The sequence below is a fragment of the Natator depressus genome, chromosome 6 (genome assembly GCF_965152275.1).
Source record: "Natator depressus isolate rNatDep1 chromosome 6, rNatDep2.hap1, whole genome shotgun sequence".
In the NCBI taxonomy this organism is placed as follows: domain Eukaryota; kingdom Metazoa; phylum Chordata; order Testudines; family Cheloniidae; genus Natator; species Natator depressus.
The window spans coordinates 13,681,807-13,700,636 of record NC_134239.1 but is presented as its reverse complement, the minus strand read 5'-3'; the positions used below and the strand labels follow the sequence as shown (position 1 = coordinate 13,700,636).

General features: G+C 52.2%; 1 protein-coding gene across 4 annotated transcripts; it reads left to right on the top strand.

Annotated features, from left to right (window-relative positions):
- The first annotated feature begins 4,807 nt into the window (after positions 1 to 4,807).
- SERPING1 (serpin family G member 1) lies at positions 4,808 to 17,924 on the top strand. Of its 4 annotated transcripts, none has more exons than XM_074956842.1 (9): positions 4,808 to 4,894; positions 5,872 to 5,927; positions 7,409 to 7,493; positions 10,822 to 11,622; positions 12,843 to 12,980; positions 13,705 to 13,908; positions 14,275 to 14,417; positions 16,088 to 16,307; positions 17,008 to 17,924. In XM_074956842.1, exons 2-9 carry the CDS (start codon positions 5,883 to 5,885, stop codon positions 17,256 to 17,258), a joined length of 1,887 nt encoding a protein of 628 aa, XP_074812943.1. In that variant the 5' UTR covers positions 4,808 to 4,894; positions 5,872 to 5,882; the 3' UTR covers positions 17,259 to 17,924. The 4 variants fall into 4 exon arrangements, with proteins under 4 accessions (XP_074812943.1, XP_074812939.1, XP_074812941.1 ...); XM_074956838.1 differs by having other exon boundaries at positions 7,406 to 7,493; XM_074956840.1 differs by lacking the exon at positions 4,808 to 4,894 and adding an exon at positions 5,086 to 5,183.
- The last annotated feature ends 906 nt before the right edge of the window (positions 17,925 to 18,830 follow it).

Below are 18,830 nucleotides of genomic sequence, written 5' to 3'. Positions count from 1 at the left end.
TAAACCTAGCCATGTATCAATCAGAGGCCAGGCTAACCTGCTTGTTCCAATAAGAACAATAACTTAGGTGCACCATTTCTTATTGGAACCCTCTGTGAAGTCCTGCCTGAAATACTCCTTGATGTAAAGCCACCCCCTTTGTTGATTTTAGCTCCCTGAAGCCAACCCTGTAAGCCGTGTCGTCAGTCGCCCCTCCCTCCGTCAGAGCAATGGCAGACAATCGTTCCGCGCCTTTTTTCTGTGCGGATGCCATACCAAGGCAAGCATGGAGGCTGCTCAGCTCACTTTGGCAATTAGGAGCACATTAAACACCACACGCATTATCCAGCAGTATATGCAGCACCAGAACCTGGCAGAGCAATACCGGGCGAGGAGGCGACGTCAGCGCGGTCACGTGAGTGATCAGGACATGGACACAGATTTCTCTCAAAGCATGGGCCCTGGCAATGCATGCATCATGGTGCTAATGGGGCAGGTTCATGCTGTGGAACGCCGATTCTGGGCTCGGGAAACAAGCACAGACTGGTGGGACCGCATAGTGTTGCAGGTCTGGAACGATTCCCAGTGGCTGCGAAACTTTCGCATGCGTAAGGGCACTTTCATGGAACTTTGTGACTTGCTTTCCCCTGGCCTGAAGCGCATGAATACCAAGATGAGAGCAGCCCTCACAGTTGAGAAGCGAGTGGCGATAGCCCTGTGGAAGCTTGCAACGCCAGACAGCTACCGGTCAGTTGGGAATCAATTTGGAGTGGGCAAATCTACTGTGGGGGCTGCTGAGATGCAAGTAGCCCACGCAATCAAAGATCTGCTGATATCAAGGGTAGTGACCCTGGGAAATGTGCAGGTCATAGTGGATGGCTTTGCTGCAATGGGATTCCCTAACTGTGGTGGGCCCATAGACGGAACCCATATCCCTAGCTTGTCACCGGAGCACCAAGCCGCCGAGTACATAAACCGCAAGGGGTACTTTTCAATAGTGCTGCAAGCTCTGGTGGATCACAAGGGACGTTTCACCAACATCAACGTGGGATGGCCGGGAAAGGTACATGACGCTCGCATCTTCAGGAACTCTGGTCTGTTTCAAAAGCTGCAAGAAGGGACTTTATTCCCAGACCAGAAAATAACTGTTGGGGATGTTGAAATGCCTATGGTTATCCTTGGGAACCCAGCCTACCCCTTAATGCCATGGCTCATGAAGCCGTACACAGGCAGCCTGGACAGTAGTCAGGAGCTGTTCAACTACAGGCTGAGCAAGTGCAGAATGGTGGTAGAATGTGCATTTGGACGTTTAAAGGTGCGCTGGCGAAGTTTACTGACTCGCTTAGACCTCAGCGAAACCAATATTCCCACTGTTATTACTGCTTGCTGTGTGCTCCACAATATCTGTGAGAGTAAGGGGGAGATGTTTATGGTGGTGTGGGAGGTTGAGGCAAATCGCCTGGCTGCTGGTTACGCGCAGCCAGACACCAGGGCGGTTAGAAGAGCACAGGAGGGCGCGGTACGCATGAGAGAAGCTTTGAAAACCAGTTTCATGACTGGCCAGGCTACGGTGTGAAAGTTCTGTTTGTTTCTCCTTGATGAAACCCCCCACCCCTTGGTTCACTCTACTTCCCTGTAAGCTAACCACCCTCCCCTCCTCCCTTCGATCACCGCTTGCAGAGACAATAAAGTCATTGTTGCTTCACATTCATGCATTCTTTATTTATTCATCACACAAATAGGGGGATGACTACCAAGGTAGCCCAGGAGGGGTGGTGGAGGAGGGAAGGAAAATGCCACACAGCACTTCAGAAGTTTACAACTTTAAAATTTATTGAATGCCAGCCTTCTTTTTTGGGGGCAATCCTCTGTGGCGGAGTGGCTGGTTGGCCGGTGGCCCCCCCGCCGCGTTTTTGGGCGTCTGGGTGTGGAGGCTATGGAACTTGGGGAGGAGGGCGGTTGGTTACACAGGGTCTGTAGTGGCAGTCTGTGCTCCAGCTGCCTTTGCTGCAGCTCAGCCATACACTGGAGCATACTGGTTTGGTCCTCCAGCAGCCTCAGCATTGAATCCTGCCTCCTCTCATCACGCTGCTGACACCTTTCAGCTTCAGCCCTGTCTTCAGCCCGCCACTTACTCTCTTCAGCCCGCCACCTCTCGTCCCGGTCATTTTGTGCTTTCCTGCACTCTGACATTATTTGCCTATTCGTCTGTGCTCTGTCAGTGTGGGAGGACAGCATGAGCTCGGAGAACATTTCATCTCGAGTGCGTTTTTTTTTCTTTCTAATCTTCACTAGCCTCTGGGAAGGAGAAGATCCTGTGATCATTGAAACACATGCAGCTGGTGGAGAAAAAAAAAGGGACAGCGGTATTTAAAAAGACACATTTTATAAAACACTGGCTACACTCTTTCAGGGTAAACCTTGCTGTTAACATTACATACATAGCACGTGCTTTCGTTACAAGGTCGCATTTTGCCTCCCCCCCCCCCCCCCCGCGTGGCTACCCCCTCAACCCTCCCCCCTCCCTGTGGCTAACAGCGGGGAACATTTCTGTTAGCCGCAGGCAAACAGCTCAGCAGGAATGGGCTCCTCTGAGTGTCCCCTGAAGAAAAGCACCCTATTTCAACCAGGTGACCATGAATGATATCTCACTCTCCTGAGGATAACACAGAAAGATAAAGAACGGATGTTGTTTGAACGCCAGCAAACATACACTGCAATGCTTTGTTGTACAATGATTCCTGAGTACGTGTTACTGGCCTGGAGTGGTAAAGTGTCCTACTATGAAGGATGCAATAAGGCTGCCCTCCCCAGAAACCTTTGGCAAAGGCTTTGGGAGTATATCCAGGAGAGCCGCGAATGCCAGGGCAAAGTAATCCTTTCACATGCTTGCTTTTAAACCATGTATAGTATTTTAAAAGGTACACTCACTGGAGGTCCCTTCTCCGCCTGCCTGGTCCAGGAGGCAGCCTTGGGTGGGTTCGGGGGGTACTGGCTCCAGGTCCAGGGTGAGAAACAGTTCCTGGCTGTCGGGAAAACCGGTTTCTCTGCTTGCTTGCTGTGAGCTATCTACAACCTCATCATCATCATCATCTTCTTCATCCCCAAAACCTGCTTCCGTATTGCCTCCTTCTCCATTGAAGGAGTCAAACAACACGGCTGGGGTAATGGTGGCTGAACCCCCTAAAATGGCATGCAGCTCATCATAGAAGCGGCATGTTTGGAGCTCTGACCCGGAGCGGCCGTTCGCCTCTCTGGTTTTCTGGTAGGCTTGCCTCAGCTCCTTCAGTTTCACGCAGCACTGCTTCGGGTCCCTGTTATGGCCTCTGTCCTTCATGCCCTGGGAGATTTTGACAAAGGTTTTGGCATTTTGAAAACTGGAACGGAGTTCTGATAGCATGGATTCCTCTCCCCATACAGCGATCAGATCCCGTACCTCCCGTTCGGTCCATGCTGGAGCTCTTTTGCGATTCTGGGACTCCATCATGGTCACCCCTACTGATGAGCTCTGCATGGTCACCTGCAGCTTGCCACGCTGGCCAAACAGGAAATGAGATTCAAAAGTTTGCGTTTCTTTTCCTGTCTACCTGGCCAGTGCATCTGAGTTGAGAGTGCTGTGCAGAGCAGTCAAAATGGAGCACTCTGGGATAGCTCCCGGAGGCCAATACCGTCGAATTGTGTCCACAGTACCCCAAATTCGAGCCGGCAAGGCCGATTTAAGCGCTAATCCACTTATCGGGGTGGAGTAAGGAAATCAATTTTAAGAGCCCTTTAAGTCGAAATAAAGGGCTTCATTTTGTGGACGGGTGCAGGTTTACATCGATTTAATGGTGCTAAATTCGACCTAAAGTCCTAGCGTAGACCAGGGCTTAGAGACTAACCAATTTATGCTCAAATAAATTGGTTAGTCTCTAAGGTGCCACAAGTACTCCTTTTCTTATACTAATGTAGTTTATTCCTCTTCCTGCACAGGAATAGCTATCCCCGTGTATTCACCTTTATCCCAGTGTATAATGGTATAAGCACCTTCATAGGAGTGGATATAAACTGTATATACTGGTATAACTCCATCCACTCCTTTAACTATCCAGGATGGCTAACCCACTGCAGCTTTTGTGTCTAGATAAGGCCTGAGTCCTTACTGCACTCATGTGTGCTTTCATGCTGTTCTTACATTGTTGAGCTGTTTTCCCCCCTGTAAGCTCCAGAGGCTGTCACAATGGCCCTGTTTTCAGAAAGGAGAGTCATCAAAATCAGGGCATTTCCATTAGGGTCAAAGTAGCAGGTGCACAAGGAGAGGCCCAGAGACAGGATCCAACCTCAGATTGGGAATTGGGCCCCTAGCACAGAAATACTCATACGTGGCTGTGGCTTGCTGACCTAACCAGAAAAATGGAGCTCTGATCCCAGCAGCAACAAACAGGGACAGTAAACAAGGACAGGAGTTTTACACCATCAGTTACTGTCCAGGGGCATAGCCTCTGGAGATGGGACCCCAGCAGGGGCTCTGGGACAATGTGTATAATGGGGGTGCTGAGACCCATTGAACCAAACTGCAAACCCTGTATATGATTGAAACCACTTCAAGCCAGTACCTTTGGCCTCCGGTTGGTGCCCCAGGGAGCTATAGTCATGGGGGAGGGGGGCCCAAGGTCCCGGTTTCCAGCTGGCACCTTTGACAGAGTTGGAGAATCCACCCGGTGCCTCCCCTGCATCAGCTGCTGCCCACCCCTCTTGCCCCTGATTTACGGGAAATCACACCAGGAATCAATCATCCTTAATTTTTAACAGGCTGGGGCCAGAGCCAGCCAATGGGTGCATCCCCTCCACCCCATGCTCCACCCTCAACAGCCCTCTGTGCCCTGAGTGCTGGGCTCGGGTTTGGACACTGATCACTCTGGAACACAGGAAGCAGGTGGGGCTCTGGGTCTGGGGTCAGATATGAGGCAGATTGCAGCCCTTTTTCACCTCTGTCAGCCCTTCTTCTCTCTCTCTCTCTCTCTTCTGCATCTGGTGTCTCTTCCTCCTTCTCCCTGGCTCAGCCTCTCAGCCCCTGGCTTTCAGCAAGAGGGGTGGGGAGCTGCTGGGAGTGAACCTAGCATCCACACTGGCCATGTGATGAGAGATTGCGAAAGAGACAGAATGGGAAGACCCAGAGTCACACACAGAGAGGGGGAGGCAGACAGACGTACGCACAGAAAGAGGTGCGTAGACAGACACAGGCACAAGTGGGGAGGGTGGGGGACAGACAGACAGACACAGAAGGGTGAGAAAGACAGACTGAGAGGGTCACAGAGTGGGGAGACAGACACAGAAGGGATGGACAGACAGAAAAGCAAGGAGATGGGGGAACAAAAGACAAAGGGTGTGGAAGGACAGACAGGCAGGGAGATGAGGGGGACAGACAGACAGAGGGGGAGGATGGACAGACAGACATAGAGATGTGGGGAACAGACAGGCCCTAAGATGAAGAAACAGATAGGCACAAAGGAAGTAGACAGATAGACAGACACAGAGATAGGGGACATACAGACAGGCATAGAGAGAGAGGATGGACAGACTGAGGGAGTGGACAAACAGGCAGATAAAGAGATTGGGGGGCAAACAGACACAGAGGGGGTGAGCAGACAGACATGTGGAGATTGGGGGACAGAGAGACAGGACAGACAGACTGGCACAGAGGGGGTGGCCAAACAGACAGAAGCCGAGGGAGTGCAATGGAAAGGGCATTGGGCAGAGCAGGCTGAGGAGGGGGCACTGTGCTTCAGTGGGGTGGGGGTGCACCTGGGGGTCCCAGCCTGCCCCAGCCAGGCCCAGCACTGTGGGCAGCTGGGCCAGGAGAGGGCAAAGGTGGGAAGGGTTTTCACTGACTTCTGGGCATTGCTTTGGCAGGATTCGTTGCCATGAAGAGCTGGCTGATCCTAGTGTGGCTGGTGACCTTCGCAGGCGTGAGTCCATCCTCCGTGCTGGGGGAGCCTTGTCCTTCCTGGGGAGGGGGGAGTTTAACCCATTGAGTACTGGAGATGAATGCTCCAAGGACACTAGGGCTGGAGATACAGAGGTGCTGAGCACCAGGGACAAGCACTGATGTCAGTGGCAGCTGTGGGTGACCCACAGCCCTGAAAGTCAGCTCCCGAGTGGGGAGTCAGTGCCCCTCGAGTGGGCAGAGCTGGGCCCCCAAACAGTGGAAGTAGCCAGAACCAGGGACTGATCTGAATCATGGGATGCCACCACATGCCCACATGCACCTGCTTTGCCCGGGGCGTGGGGTAGGGCTCAGGCCAGGAAGCCCATAGCAGAGCCCGGCACCAGCTCCAGTGCCTGAAATCCCACTCTTCAGACTACAGGGCCAGAGCCAGTGGGCACAGCATAGCATGCTGGGTCTTTGCTCAACTCTGCCCCAATCCTGGCACATACTGGAGCCGCCTGGGGGTTGCTCTGAGCTATGCCAACTGGTAAGTGCCCATCTGGGGATGGTCAGCGCTCTGGATGTGGAGGATGTTTGGTTTATTAAACCTGCAAAACAATTGGCAAAAACAACCATTTTCTTTCATTTTTGCCTATATTTTTCTGCAAAACCTTTTGGGTTTTTATTAACAAAAAACGGAAAATAAATTCCATGTTTGGCCACCAAAACTACTTTTCCCCAAATTTGGGGGTTTAAGGCACTGGAAACCCAAAAATTTTCACCTGCTTCGGCAAAAATTTGGGAGTTTATTGAAAATTTTCCAACTGAGATGTTACTTGTTTTCATTGCTGAAAACTGTAACATTTTCTGAAATTTCATTTATTTCAGCAAAAACCTAAAACTGGAAAAATGATGGGTTTTGGTGACTGAAAATGTTTTGGTTTCTGATAACTGGAAAGCAAAAAACTTTAGCCAGTTGGACAGAAATATTTGCTTTCACTGAACATTTTCACCTAAGCCCTGAAATTTTTCTGTTTTTGGAGACTGAAAAAATGGGTTTTTAACTGAGCCATGTCATCCAAAAATGGAGATTCCCCCTGCCCCTGAAATGCCATTTTGATTAAAAAGCCATTTTTTGTTGAAAAAACATTTTGAACAAAGAATATTTACCAGAGTGGTGTGCTCTGGCCACACCCACTCCCCCAGAGCTCCACCTTCCGGAAACTCCACCTCCTGGGAACTTCCCCCCAGTTCTGCCTCCTGAAAAGTCCGCCTCTGAGGAACTTCCCTGTAGCTCCACCCATTGGGGATTTCCCCACTCAGCTGAATCTCCAGCTGGGGAGATTCAGGCAGTTCCTGAGGGGCAAGGGGCAGTGAATCGCCCCTTAGTTGGTACCAGATCCAATTCCCCTTGATGCTGCCCTGCGTGTTGGTGCCCAGGAGCCCATCACACCCCTTGGGCCTTGGATCTCACTTATCTGATGGATCCTTCTCCTTTCCCCTCTGGTGTTGGCACAGCAGGATTGGCTGGATGGCGCAGAAGGGGACAAACAGCACTCTGCTTCCGAGTTCTCCTTACAAGCTACTGGCCTTGACTCCACAGGAGGTGAGGAAGCCAACAATGGGACTCACCTTCTATTCCATCCCTGCCAAGAGGACCGGGGGAGGGATAGCTCAGTGGTTTGAGCATTGGCCTGCTAAACCCAGGGTTGTGAGTTCAATCCTTGAGGGGCCATTTAGGGATCTGGGGCAAATATTGGGGATTGGGGTCTTGCTTTGAGCAGGGGGTTAGACTAGATGACCTCCTGAGGTCCCTTCCAACCCTGTTATTCTATGATTCTATGTGATTTGGCAGGAAGAAGCTCTGCAGACCCGGGAAGGGAGTAGAGGATGGGGGAGAGATGGAGGGGCAGGAGATCTAGGAGGGGTCAGGGAAAGAGGAGTCTGCAGGTTGCAGAGCTGCCTCCAGTGTGACAGAGAGAGAAGGGGAGGCCGCTTGTGCTACTGGCATGTGTGGCCCAGGAGGGGTCCCTGAGAGACATGTACCACCATGCTGGGCAAGGGGCAGCGGGGGGGGGGAGGTGCACATGTGATGGCAATCCCCCCGGCACCCACCACAGGGGAGGCGAAGGGGCTTGCTGGACCTGAGAGGGGCCCTAGGAGCATGTGCAGTGACGGTGGTGCAACGTGAGTGTGGTGTGGGGCGGAAGAGGGGGGCTCTGCCCCTGGAGCTCCCTGCTGCCAGCTGGGAGAGGGCTGCGGGGAGTCCTTCTCTCCTGCCTCCTCAACCCCTGTCCTGCCCCCACCCCCAGCCAGAGCCCTCACTCCCCACACCCCAACCCTCTGCCTCAGTCCTGAGCCCCTCCCAACCCCCCCAGCCCCACCCCATAGCCCTCATCCCTGCACCCCAACCCTCTGCCTCAGCCCCTCCCACACCCCAAAACCTTCATCACTAGCCTCACCCCAGAGCCCTCACATTTTTACATTATTTAAAAAAATGTACAGTAACTCCTCACTTAACATTATAGTTATGTTCCTGAAAAATGCTACTTGAAGCTAAATGATGTTAAGCGAATCCAGTTTCCCCATAAGAATTAATGTAAATACGGGGGTTCGGTTCCAGTGAATTTTTTTCCAGACAAAAGACTATATATATATAGACACACAGTATAAGTTTTAAACAAACAAATACTGTACACAGCAATGATGATTGTGAAGCTTGGTTGAGGTGGTGAAGTCAGGGAGTGGGATATTTCCCAGGGGATGCCTTACTGCTAAATGATGAATTAGCACTCAGCTGAGCCCTCAAGGGTTAACACATTGTTGTTAATGTAGGCTCACACTCTACAAGGCAGCACGAATGGAGGGAGGGGAGACAGCATGGCAGAGAGAGACAGAGACACGCAACCTGTGTGTATGTGAGAGAGAGAGAGGCGTGCATTGCCCCTTTAAGTACGCTGACCCCACTCTAAGGCCATTGCCATTTTAAGGAGATCAGCAAGTTGAGACCGCAGCTTCTGCCAGCATCCTGAGCCCTGTCGTGTCTGCCCTGACCCCCGCCCCCCCCCGCCGCTCTGTGGATGGGGTAAAGGAACAGGGGGCAGGAGCAGGGGGGACACACCATGACATTAGCACCCCTCTCCCCGCCCCATGCACAGCAAGCAGGAGGCTACCGGGAGCAGCTCCAAGGCAGAGGGCAGGAGCAGCACAGGGCAGTGGAGGGAGGGACAGCTGAACTTCCTAGCAATTGCTAGCCTGCTGCCGCACAGGGAACTCAGGGGAGCTGCCGGTCCACCCTGGTTCCAAGCCCCCTCCAGCTAGCGGCAACAGGCTGCTCTTCCTGCAAGCAGTGGCCAAAGCAGGCGGCTGCCAAGCAACGTTATAAGGGAGCATTGCGCAACTTTAAATGAGCATGTTCCCGAATTCAGAGGTTCTCAAACTGTGGGCCGCGAGCTCCATTCAGGTGGTCTGTGGATAGTTCCTTCTAAGGTGCACGCCTGGGTGGCCGCACATGAAACAATGAAGGGCACCCACCTAATTAGTGGAGCTGTGCAGGCCTGGCTCCACTAATTAAGTGCCTGGACGCTGGAGAAAATGCACTTGTAAGGTCAGGTGGTGGTCTTGGGGGAACTAAGGAGTAGGTGGGAGAGGGCAGTCGTGTGAGAAAAGGGGGTGGGGGGAATTGGTGTCGTGCAGGGCTGCGGCAGCCAGAGAAAGAGGCGACCTTCCCCAGCTCCAGGGCTGCGTCTGCCGGGGAGAGACAGCCCTCCTTCCCAGCCCCAGCTCAGGGGCTGCTGCGGTAGGGGAGAGAGGGTACATCCATCTCATTAGAAAGGTTAAGACTACTGTGTGACGAAGCGGGACTGTTCTTAATGTTTCCTCTGAATATTGTGGGGGTGCCTCAGTTTCCCCTATGCAGTTCTTAAGTATCTAGGTGGTGGGATAAGGGTGTATGATTGTTGCAGAGCCCTAGAGAGCAGGTGTGTGCAGGGGTCTGGACACAGAGAATGGCCAACACCCTGTTTCCTGGCAACTGATGGCCTGGCCCTTCCCCCCTGCAAGGTGAGAGCTATAGGTGTTGGAGAACAAAGGAATCAGGTGACCTCCTGGCCCGGGAAAGGGACAAAGCCCAGAGGAGGAGGGGCTGGAGAGAGTTTCAGTTTGGGGCTGGCTGGGGACATAGAGTGAAGTGCAGAGGGGGTTGTCTGGCTCACTGCCCCCCCAAAATGGACCCAGCTGAGGGGTCCTGTTCTCTGTACCTACAAGCTCTGTTTTAGATCATGTTCCTGTCATCTAATAAACCTTCTGTTTTACTGGCTGGCTGAGAGTCACGTCTGACTGCGAAGTTGGGGTGCAGGACCCTCTGGCTTCCCCAGGAGCCCACCTGGGCGGACTCGCTGTGGGAAGCGCACGGAGGGGCAGAGGATGCTGAATGCTCTGAGGTCGGACCCAGGAAGGTGGAAGTTGTGTGAGCTGTGTGTCCTGAAGACAGGCTGCTCCCAGAAAGGAGACTTCCCCAGAGTCCTGCCTGGCTTCGTAGGGAGCAGTTCCAGAGCATTGCCCGGGGGCTCCGTGACACACTGATATTAAAATATGAGTTGTGTGCTTTTATGTGTAGAACAAAAAAATGTTAAGGGTTTTTTATCCAAAGCGCTTTACAATAGTCAGCTAACGGTACAAACAACATTTGGCAAGATCATTAAGTGGTCCGCCAAGACCCTCAACAATTTTCAAGTGGTCCGCGAAAAAAAAAGTTTGAGAACCACTGCTCTAATTGATGAGCAATGTAACAACAAAACAACATTAACCAGGACGACTTTAAGTGAGGAGTTACTGTATATTGGCTTACAAGGCAGGTGTAGGGGGCAGTGGGGGGGTGGGACTGTTCTGGGCCCCACCAAAAATTATGCAAACCTGTCTCCCCTGTGTACCAGAGATCCAAAATATCACAGAGCTGGCCAAGGAACTAGATGAGCCACACAACAAACCAGACAATGAGCCAGCCAAGGAGCTAGACAAGGAATCATCCAAGGAGCCAGCCAAGGGGCTAGACAAGGAATCATCCAAGGAGCCAGCCAAGGAGCTAGACAAGGAATCATCCAAGGAGCCAGTCAAGGAGCTAGACAAGGAATCATCCAAGGAGCCAGCCAAGGGGCTAGACAAGGAATCATCCAAGGAGCCAGCCAAGAAGCTAGACAAGGAATCATCCAAGGAGCCAGCCAAGGGGCTAGACAAGGAATCATCCAAGGAGCCAGCCAAGGAGCTAGACAAGGAATCGGTCAAGGAGCCAGTCAAGGAGCTAGACAAGGAATCATCCAAGGAGCCAGTCAAGGAGCTAGACAAGGAATCATCCAAGGAGCCAGCCAAGAAGCTAGACAAGGAATCAGTCAAGGAGCTAGCCAAGGGGCTAGATAAGAAGCTGTCCACGAAGTGGACCAAGGGGCTAGACAAGGAGCCAGCCAAGGAGCTAGAAAAGGAGCCAGCCAAGGAGCCCACTGCTGCACCGACCACTGAGGCCACTACAGCACCCATCACAACACCTCAGCGGTGCCCACCCAGTGACCCCTGGGGAACCTGTGCGGACGACTCCAAGGAGGAGAGCCCCAGGGTTGCAACAGCGCTGACTGATTTTGCACTGAAGTTCTATTCGAAATTGGCCAAGGTGGAAGGCACTGGTTCCAACGTGGTCTTCTCGCCCTTCAGCGTGGCCCTGGCGCTCTCACACCTCTTGCTGGGTAAGGCCAGTGCACACATACACAGCAGTTACACACACAGTCAACGCACATGCAGATGCAGCTGTCTCACACACACACACCTGTCACACATACACCCATCACGCATACCCACAGCTGTCACACACACCTGTTATACATACATCCATCACATATACTCAGAGTTGTCACACACACACCTGTCACACATACACCTATCATTCATACCCACACCTGTTGCACACACACCAGCCACACATACACATACCACATGTACCCACAGCTGTCACACACACACACCTGTTACACATATACCCAGCCTTCACACACACACGTCACACATACACCATAACACCCACAGCTGTCTCACACAAACACACACACATACACGCATCATACATATACCTCTCACGCATACCTACAGGTATCTCATACACACCTGTCACACATACACCCATCGTGCATACCCACATCCATCACACACACGCACACACACGCATACCCCTGTCACATATACACCCATCACACAGTCACCAGACATGTCCACACAAACATCACAGGACCAAACAGCCATCATGCATGCACACACTACCATCGCATGCACAACCATTGTGCACACAGCCATTGCATGCGCAGACACAATCATTTCACACACGCACAACCACTGTGTACGTGCACACACACAACCGTTACACAAATCCAGTCAGCACACACAGAGCCATCTGACACATACACACACAACCATTGCACACACAAAACCACCACACACACAGAGCTGGTCACACAACTATTGCACACACATTCAACCTCACAAACACAGCCATCGCTCACACCCACCTCTCTCTCACAAACACCCATTACACATACCCCTTCACTCACCCCCCACAATTCCCCATACTCACTCCCATCTTGACAGGGCCATGCCCAGCTCTGCCTCCCTCAGGGATGGTGCACTGAGAGCCTTCTCCCATTGGCCATGGGCCAAAGCAACACTGCTGGGTGGCTGGGATGGGATGATGTTACCAATAGTACTGGGAGCCCCTGCTGAGAAGGGGAGGCCCGGCCAACCAAGGAAACCCCAAAGACCAAGCTATCCCATGGGGATGAGTCTCCAGCCCAGCTCCCAGTGCTACCCACACACGGAATTATCTGAGGCCAGTCCCCCTGCAGGAGTGGCCCTTGCCCCTTTCCCCAGCCCTGTCAATCTTCATCCTCCCATCTGAGAACTTGTTCTTCTCATGCAGGGGCCCGGGGCGAAACCAAAGAACGGCTGGAGTCCATCCTCTCCTACCCCTCAGATCTTGTCTGCGTCCACACTCCACTGCAGCGGCTCCTCAAATCCCAGGCCTTGATCTCGGCCTCAAAGTTCTTCCTCCGCCAAGGTGAGTGGGTGTGAGGGCTTCACATCGCTACTCAGGTCAGCAGAGAAACGCCAGTGCTTTGCTTTTCCCTCTGAGGATCTCAAAGCACTTTCCAACTCCTCCTCTCCAGCATGCCTTCAGGGAAGGAGGTATTGTCATGGCAGGGGTCCCAAGGCAGTACTGTTGCAGAGAGCCTCACAAGCTCTTTTTTTTTTTAGCATGCGAGCAAGTGTTCAGGCTTTGGAGACATGCTGTGTTGCTGTTAGTTTTGTAATGTAGTTTCTTTTTGGGAGGAGCTGTTACAAACAGCAGAAGGCTTTGCTCTCTGCCTTAATGTCTGTAACTAGAGTCAATTCTGGCGACAGACTTGCTTCCTGGGAAGTGGGCATTGGAGTCTGGACTGGGATCTCTGAAAGAGGGGATTAGCCTGAATGCTCTTTGTGACCACCCCGTTCCAGGACAGGTGGAGATGGTATAAATAAACAAGTTATCCCCTTGCGATTTCCCCTGCAGGGCCCCGACATCTAATGCTGCTCAGCAGAGAGGTGATCTTACAGATGGGGAAACTGAGGCACTGGAAGGGGCAAGGGGTTGTCTAACTTCCTATGGTCAGGAAGAGGGTTTGCAATGTTATTAGGGGAGTAAGGGGAGGTTGGTGTTGCCCAGGTGGCAGAGGAGAGTTTGAGGGCTTCACAGGGCAGCAATGGCATTCGGTTCCTCATCCCCTTGCCTTCCCGGCTTGCAGGCCTGCCCCTGAATGAAGCCTTCCTCAACCAGTCGCTGCGCTTCTACAACAGCCAGCCCCAGGAGCTCAGTGGCAACAAGACCCAGGACCTGAAACTCATCAACAAGTGGGTGAGAGACGTGACCAAGAACAAGATCAAGAGGCTGCTGAAGGAGCTGGAGCCTGACGTCCAGCTGGTGCTGCTCAACGCTGTCTATTTCCAATGTAAGGGAGGGGGGCATTGCACCGTGCCATGCCTAGGACCTGCTCCCTGCCCCCCTACATCCCCTCCAGAAACTCAGGTCCCTTGGACACTTCCCCCCTCCCCCCTCAATATCCGAGTCTCCAGGGACACGCTCCCTCTGCCACTCCTGATAGACCCACCCCTGCGATACTTGCACCCACTGAGACCTGTCCCCTGAGATATCCGAGCCCCCAGGGAGCCCACCTGGAGCTCCCTGCCACAAGGGACTCCTCCAGGCTGCTCATCCCCTCAAGCCCCCTGCCCTCGAGGGACGCCTCTGGGATACCCCTTGTGGCATGCACTGAGGGTGCTCCCCGGCTACATCTCCCTGTCCTTTTGCCCTCAAGCCAAATGGAAGACGACCTTTAAAGTGAAGAACACAGTGAACGAGACATTCTACCGCCCGGGCCAGGCCCCAATCTGGGTGCCAATGATGACCAGCAAGAAGTACCCACTGGCATTCTTCAATGACCCCAGCTTGCAGGCCAAGGTGAGCCCCCGCGGGTGATCTGTGCCACACCCCTCTCCTCTTGGCCCCTGCCTTGCCTACCTTCCAATGGCAACTCCATTTTCCCCTCCTTCTCCCCTCCACTTTCTCCTTCTTGTTTTCCACCCCATCACATCTCCTCCATAATGTCACTTAGCGATGTCCCCTGTGCCCCCTTCTCCACACTCCTCTCCCCTCCCCACCTCCCATCTCATCTGAGTGAAGCCAGCTTCTCAGAATAGCAGGCTCAAGGTGCAGGTGGGGTGTGGGGATCTCAAGCTGAGGACTCTCAACTCATGGCATCCAATATCCATGGCTCCACAGAGCGTGGATCCAGTAATTGCCCGGGAAGCTTTTTCTCCAGCACAGCATTGGTTCTACATGCAAGACACCCAGATATTCTGGTGCTGGGTGCTGGGATAAGACCCTAAGAGAGATGGTCAGCATTGACAACTGCAAGTCGTTATTGTCCCACATTTCCAACTGACCCTAGCATTATTTGCTGAGCTGGTCACAAAACACCAAGATTTTTTGTGGGAAAAGTCCAAAAACGTTTGTTTCCTTCATGATTTCCAGGCAACACATATTTCAGAGATTTTTTGGGTGGGGGGAGGGGTGGTTGGTTTGTTTGGCCGTGACTTTTTTAAACGAGAAACTAACACATTTCAATTTGTCAGCAAATCAATTTTTTTTGTTAGAAAGCAAATCAGTTGTTAGCAGGGAAAACACTGAGTTTAGTGCTCTAAAACCACTGTGTTTTGTTTCGAAAGAAAATTGGTTTCTGGAAAGAATTTTTTTTTTTAATTGGTTTTCTTTAAGAATTTTTTTTGTCCTTTTGATTGGTTTTGGGGTAGAAAGTAAACATGGGTTTGGTAAGAGCAACAATCTAATTGCTTTTTGGTTAAAAAAAATTAGTTTTCTGTTAAAAAGGAAATCCGTTGTTTATGGGGTGAAAATTTTCAGTAAGAAACCCAATTGGTCTTTTGTTTGAATAAAACAGGATTTGGTTAAAAAAACAGGTTTACATAAAGAAGAAAAGTGTTCTTTGGTTTCAAACACATTTTTTAATTTGATTTTGGCAAAAAATATTTTTCAGTTTTTTTTAAAAAGTCAGTGAGCAACATTTCTGGCTTTTGAAACCTGAAGCCATTTAATAGAAAATGTTCATTTTCCACTGTTTTGTCCCAAAATATGTTTGGCGGGAAGTTTTGGAGGAAATGTGGTTGAAAAAAAATGGTTTGATGAAAAAGTGTCACTCGGCCCTAATTGCCCAGGCGTGGGAGTAGACAGGACGAAGAACGGGAAGGGGGCGGGACTTGGGGACACAAAAGCATGTGGGAGAAATGGATGCTGTCCCAGGGATGGGGAGTGGGGCAGCAAAGGCACCATGTACCCATTCCCTGGCTCGCAGGGGTTGCAGTTGGTGGAGCAGGGTAGGTGTAGGCCCAAAGGGCCTGATCCCCAGCTGACCAAGACTGCAATCAGTGACATGCTGCTGGTTCACGCCCGCAGGTGTCTTGGAGGTCCCATTGAAAGGACTCCAGGAATAGGGGGATGGGGTGATGGGGGCCCAGCTGTGGCACAGGAAGAGATGGACGGGAGAAGGGGACGTTTGATCGGGGCTGAGGACAGGCCCTCAGCACAGAGAGGCCTTTGTGTCATCTTCCCCCAAGGTTGGCCGGCTGCAGCTGTCCCACAACATGAGCCTCATAGTCATCGTGCCCCAGCATGTGTCCCAGATGCTCGCTGAGGTGGAGCGGAAGCTGACCAAAGAGACCTTCACTGCGGTGATGAAGAAGCTGATGGACTCCCCCTTCAAGTCCACTGTGGTGAGCCTGCCCAAGTTGAAGCTGGACAGCTCCCACAACCTCATGGACATCTTGGGGGAGATGGGTAAGGATGGTGCTGAACGGGTGATGGATGGTGGCAGCAGGGGCTGGGCTGGGGGGTACTAGGGGTGGGAGGGGAAGAGGCAAGAGAGCCCACCCCCCCTCTGGGCAGGAAGGGACATCAGAGCAGGGGTGTTGGTTGTGACATCACTTCCTGGAGGGGAATGGACGAGCAATGATGTCATTTCCTGAGGGGTAGAGTCAGACCACTGCTTCTGAGGGACCCATTCCCCTGGCTAATCCACCACACCAGTGTCTACTGGGCCTATGAGACCAGTGGACAGACCATGGACCGACCCTACAGCTCCCTGGTTCTGAGTGACCCATTTCCTTGATTGATCTATCCCATGTCTGATGGATATGTGAGACTGCTGGATGGATCATGGACGCCTGGTTCCGAGTGATCCATCTCCATGGCCAATCCAACACACCAATGTCTATTGGCTCCATTTGACTTTTGGACACATCACAGGCTCCCTTGGTTTGGAATGACCCATTCCCATAGCTGATCAGTCCCATGTCTCTTGGTCCCATGAGACCACTGGATGTATCATGGGCTCCCCTGGTTCAGAGTGGTCCATCTCCATGGCTGATCTCTGGCACTGGTCTCTACCCGGGGTGAGGGTGGGGTCTCCAGGACTGGGACAGACTCCTGGGCACTGAGGAGTGGCTCCTACATCCTCCCGTCTCTGCCTGTTCTCCAGACTATGGCATTTTCTATGATTCCAACCTGTGCGGCATCTCAGAGGCAGAGGATCTGTTGGTGACGAGCGCCCAGCAGCGGGCCATGCTGGAGCTGAATGAGGAAGGGTTGGAGGCCGCGGCTGCCACGGCCTTTTCGGTGGCCCGCACCGCCTGGGTTTTCGATGTGCAGCAGCCCTTCTTCTTCATGCTGTGGAATGACAACCACAGCTTCCCCATGTTCATGGGCCACGTCAACGATCCCAGAGTCTGACCCAACCCCCTCCATGCCCAGTTCCACTTGTATGGTATGCCCTGGTGCCACAGGCACTGAACAGTGTTGCTTGGCTGTGACGCTTTGGTGTGGGGGGTATCTGTCTGTCTGTCTCTCTCTCTCTTTCTCCCTCCGTACATAACCATCCATGCATCCCCATGCACTCCGTTCTACCTCGCTATCAATCCCACACACAGCATCTATCAAGGGACTGACCTGGGAGACAGTGTAGCCTAGTGGTTAGCACAGTGGACTGGGACTCACAGAGACCTAGGTTCTGCTGCTAGGCGACCTTGGTCAAGGGACGGTCTAGCTCTATGCCTCAGTTTCCCCATCCACAAAATGGGGATAATGATCCTGACCTGCTTTGTAAAACACTTTGAGATCTGCTGATGGAAAGGACTGTAGATGAGCTAGGGATTATTATTATCTATCCATGCATCCCCAATACGTAGCCTCTATCTAGCTATCTCCCAATACACCCCATTCATCACCACAGTCTGTTCTCTCTGGATTTTCCTTCCATCTCCCTCTCTCTTCTCCCCTCATCCCCTTTGTTCCTCCCTCTCCCCACTTGACTGTCTGTAGCCTGTGACCATCCCAGGCTCGGACCTTCTGAAATGTACACAGAAGAGCTGATCTGTGGGGGGTCCCTTTTCCCCACTCCCTTGACTCTGTCCCCCTCACAGCAGCCGCTGCCTCTTTCAGCAGTAAATAAAGTCTGAAAACTTTGGCTTCCTGGCATCTCCGTCCCACCTCCCAGAGAGCCTGTAGCCAGAAGGGCTGTGTGAGGGCAAACGCTATGGAGTGGAGGGGGTGAGGCTAATTTCACTGGTCCGGTTAGCTCCCTGGGTGGTAAATGTAGGGGCACAAGGGTAAATAACGCCTTGAGGGGTCATTATCCAGATCTACTTACCCCCCACGGAAGTTGTTGTCACATTGAATTCCCCTGGAAGGACCTGGCTCAAGGATTTCCTAGGCCAAGATCCTAATATGATCTACATACATGTACATGAGAGATCCCATAACACCAGCAGATGCCTCCCTCTGCCCCTCACTGCCCCCCACTCCATCTCTTTTCTTGCCCTAAGGAATCCCCATATTTAGCACCATATCCAATGGGGCAGCCCCACTCCACTCTCCAGCTGGTATAGTACACCCAACAATAGCTTGACGGCTGGGGGCGGCACCCATTGGAGGCAAGCGGAAATTAGCATGCAGCGCTTGGATTGGCCGAGTTGAGGACTGAGCATATTCCGCTGCGGTATAGCCAGCCAGCGTGTTGTATGCAAATGAGCCAAAGAGCTGAGATGCAGGTATACAGTGGTCGCAGGACTAGAAAAGTTGTGTGTTTTATTTAAAAATATACTCATCACCAAAGCCTCTGAGGGGGGCCACACCCCGGTGGGAAGGTGAGAGAGGCAATAGATATGAAATATAATTATTAGTAGGATGGATGAAGAGATGCACAGTAATGCACCAAGGGGCGCAGGAAAGGGTATTCCTCTTGTTCTCGTGAGCTACATTCCTCGCTACAAAGGTGCTTTTGGTTTCCAGCTGGGCTTGGAGCGC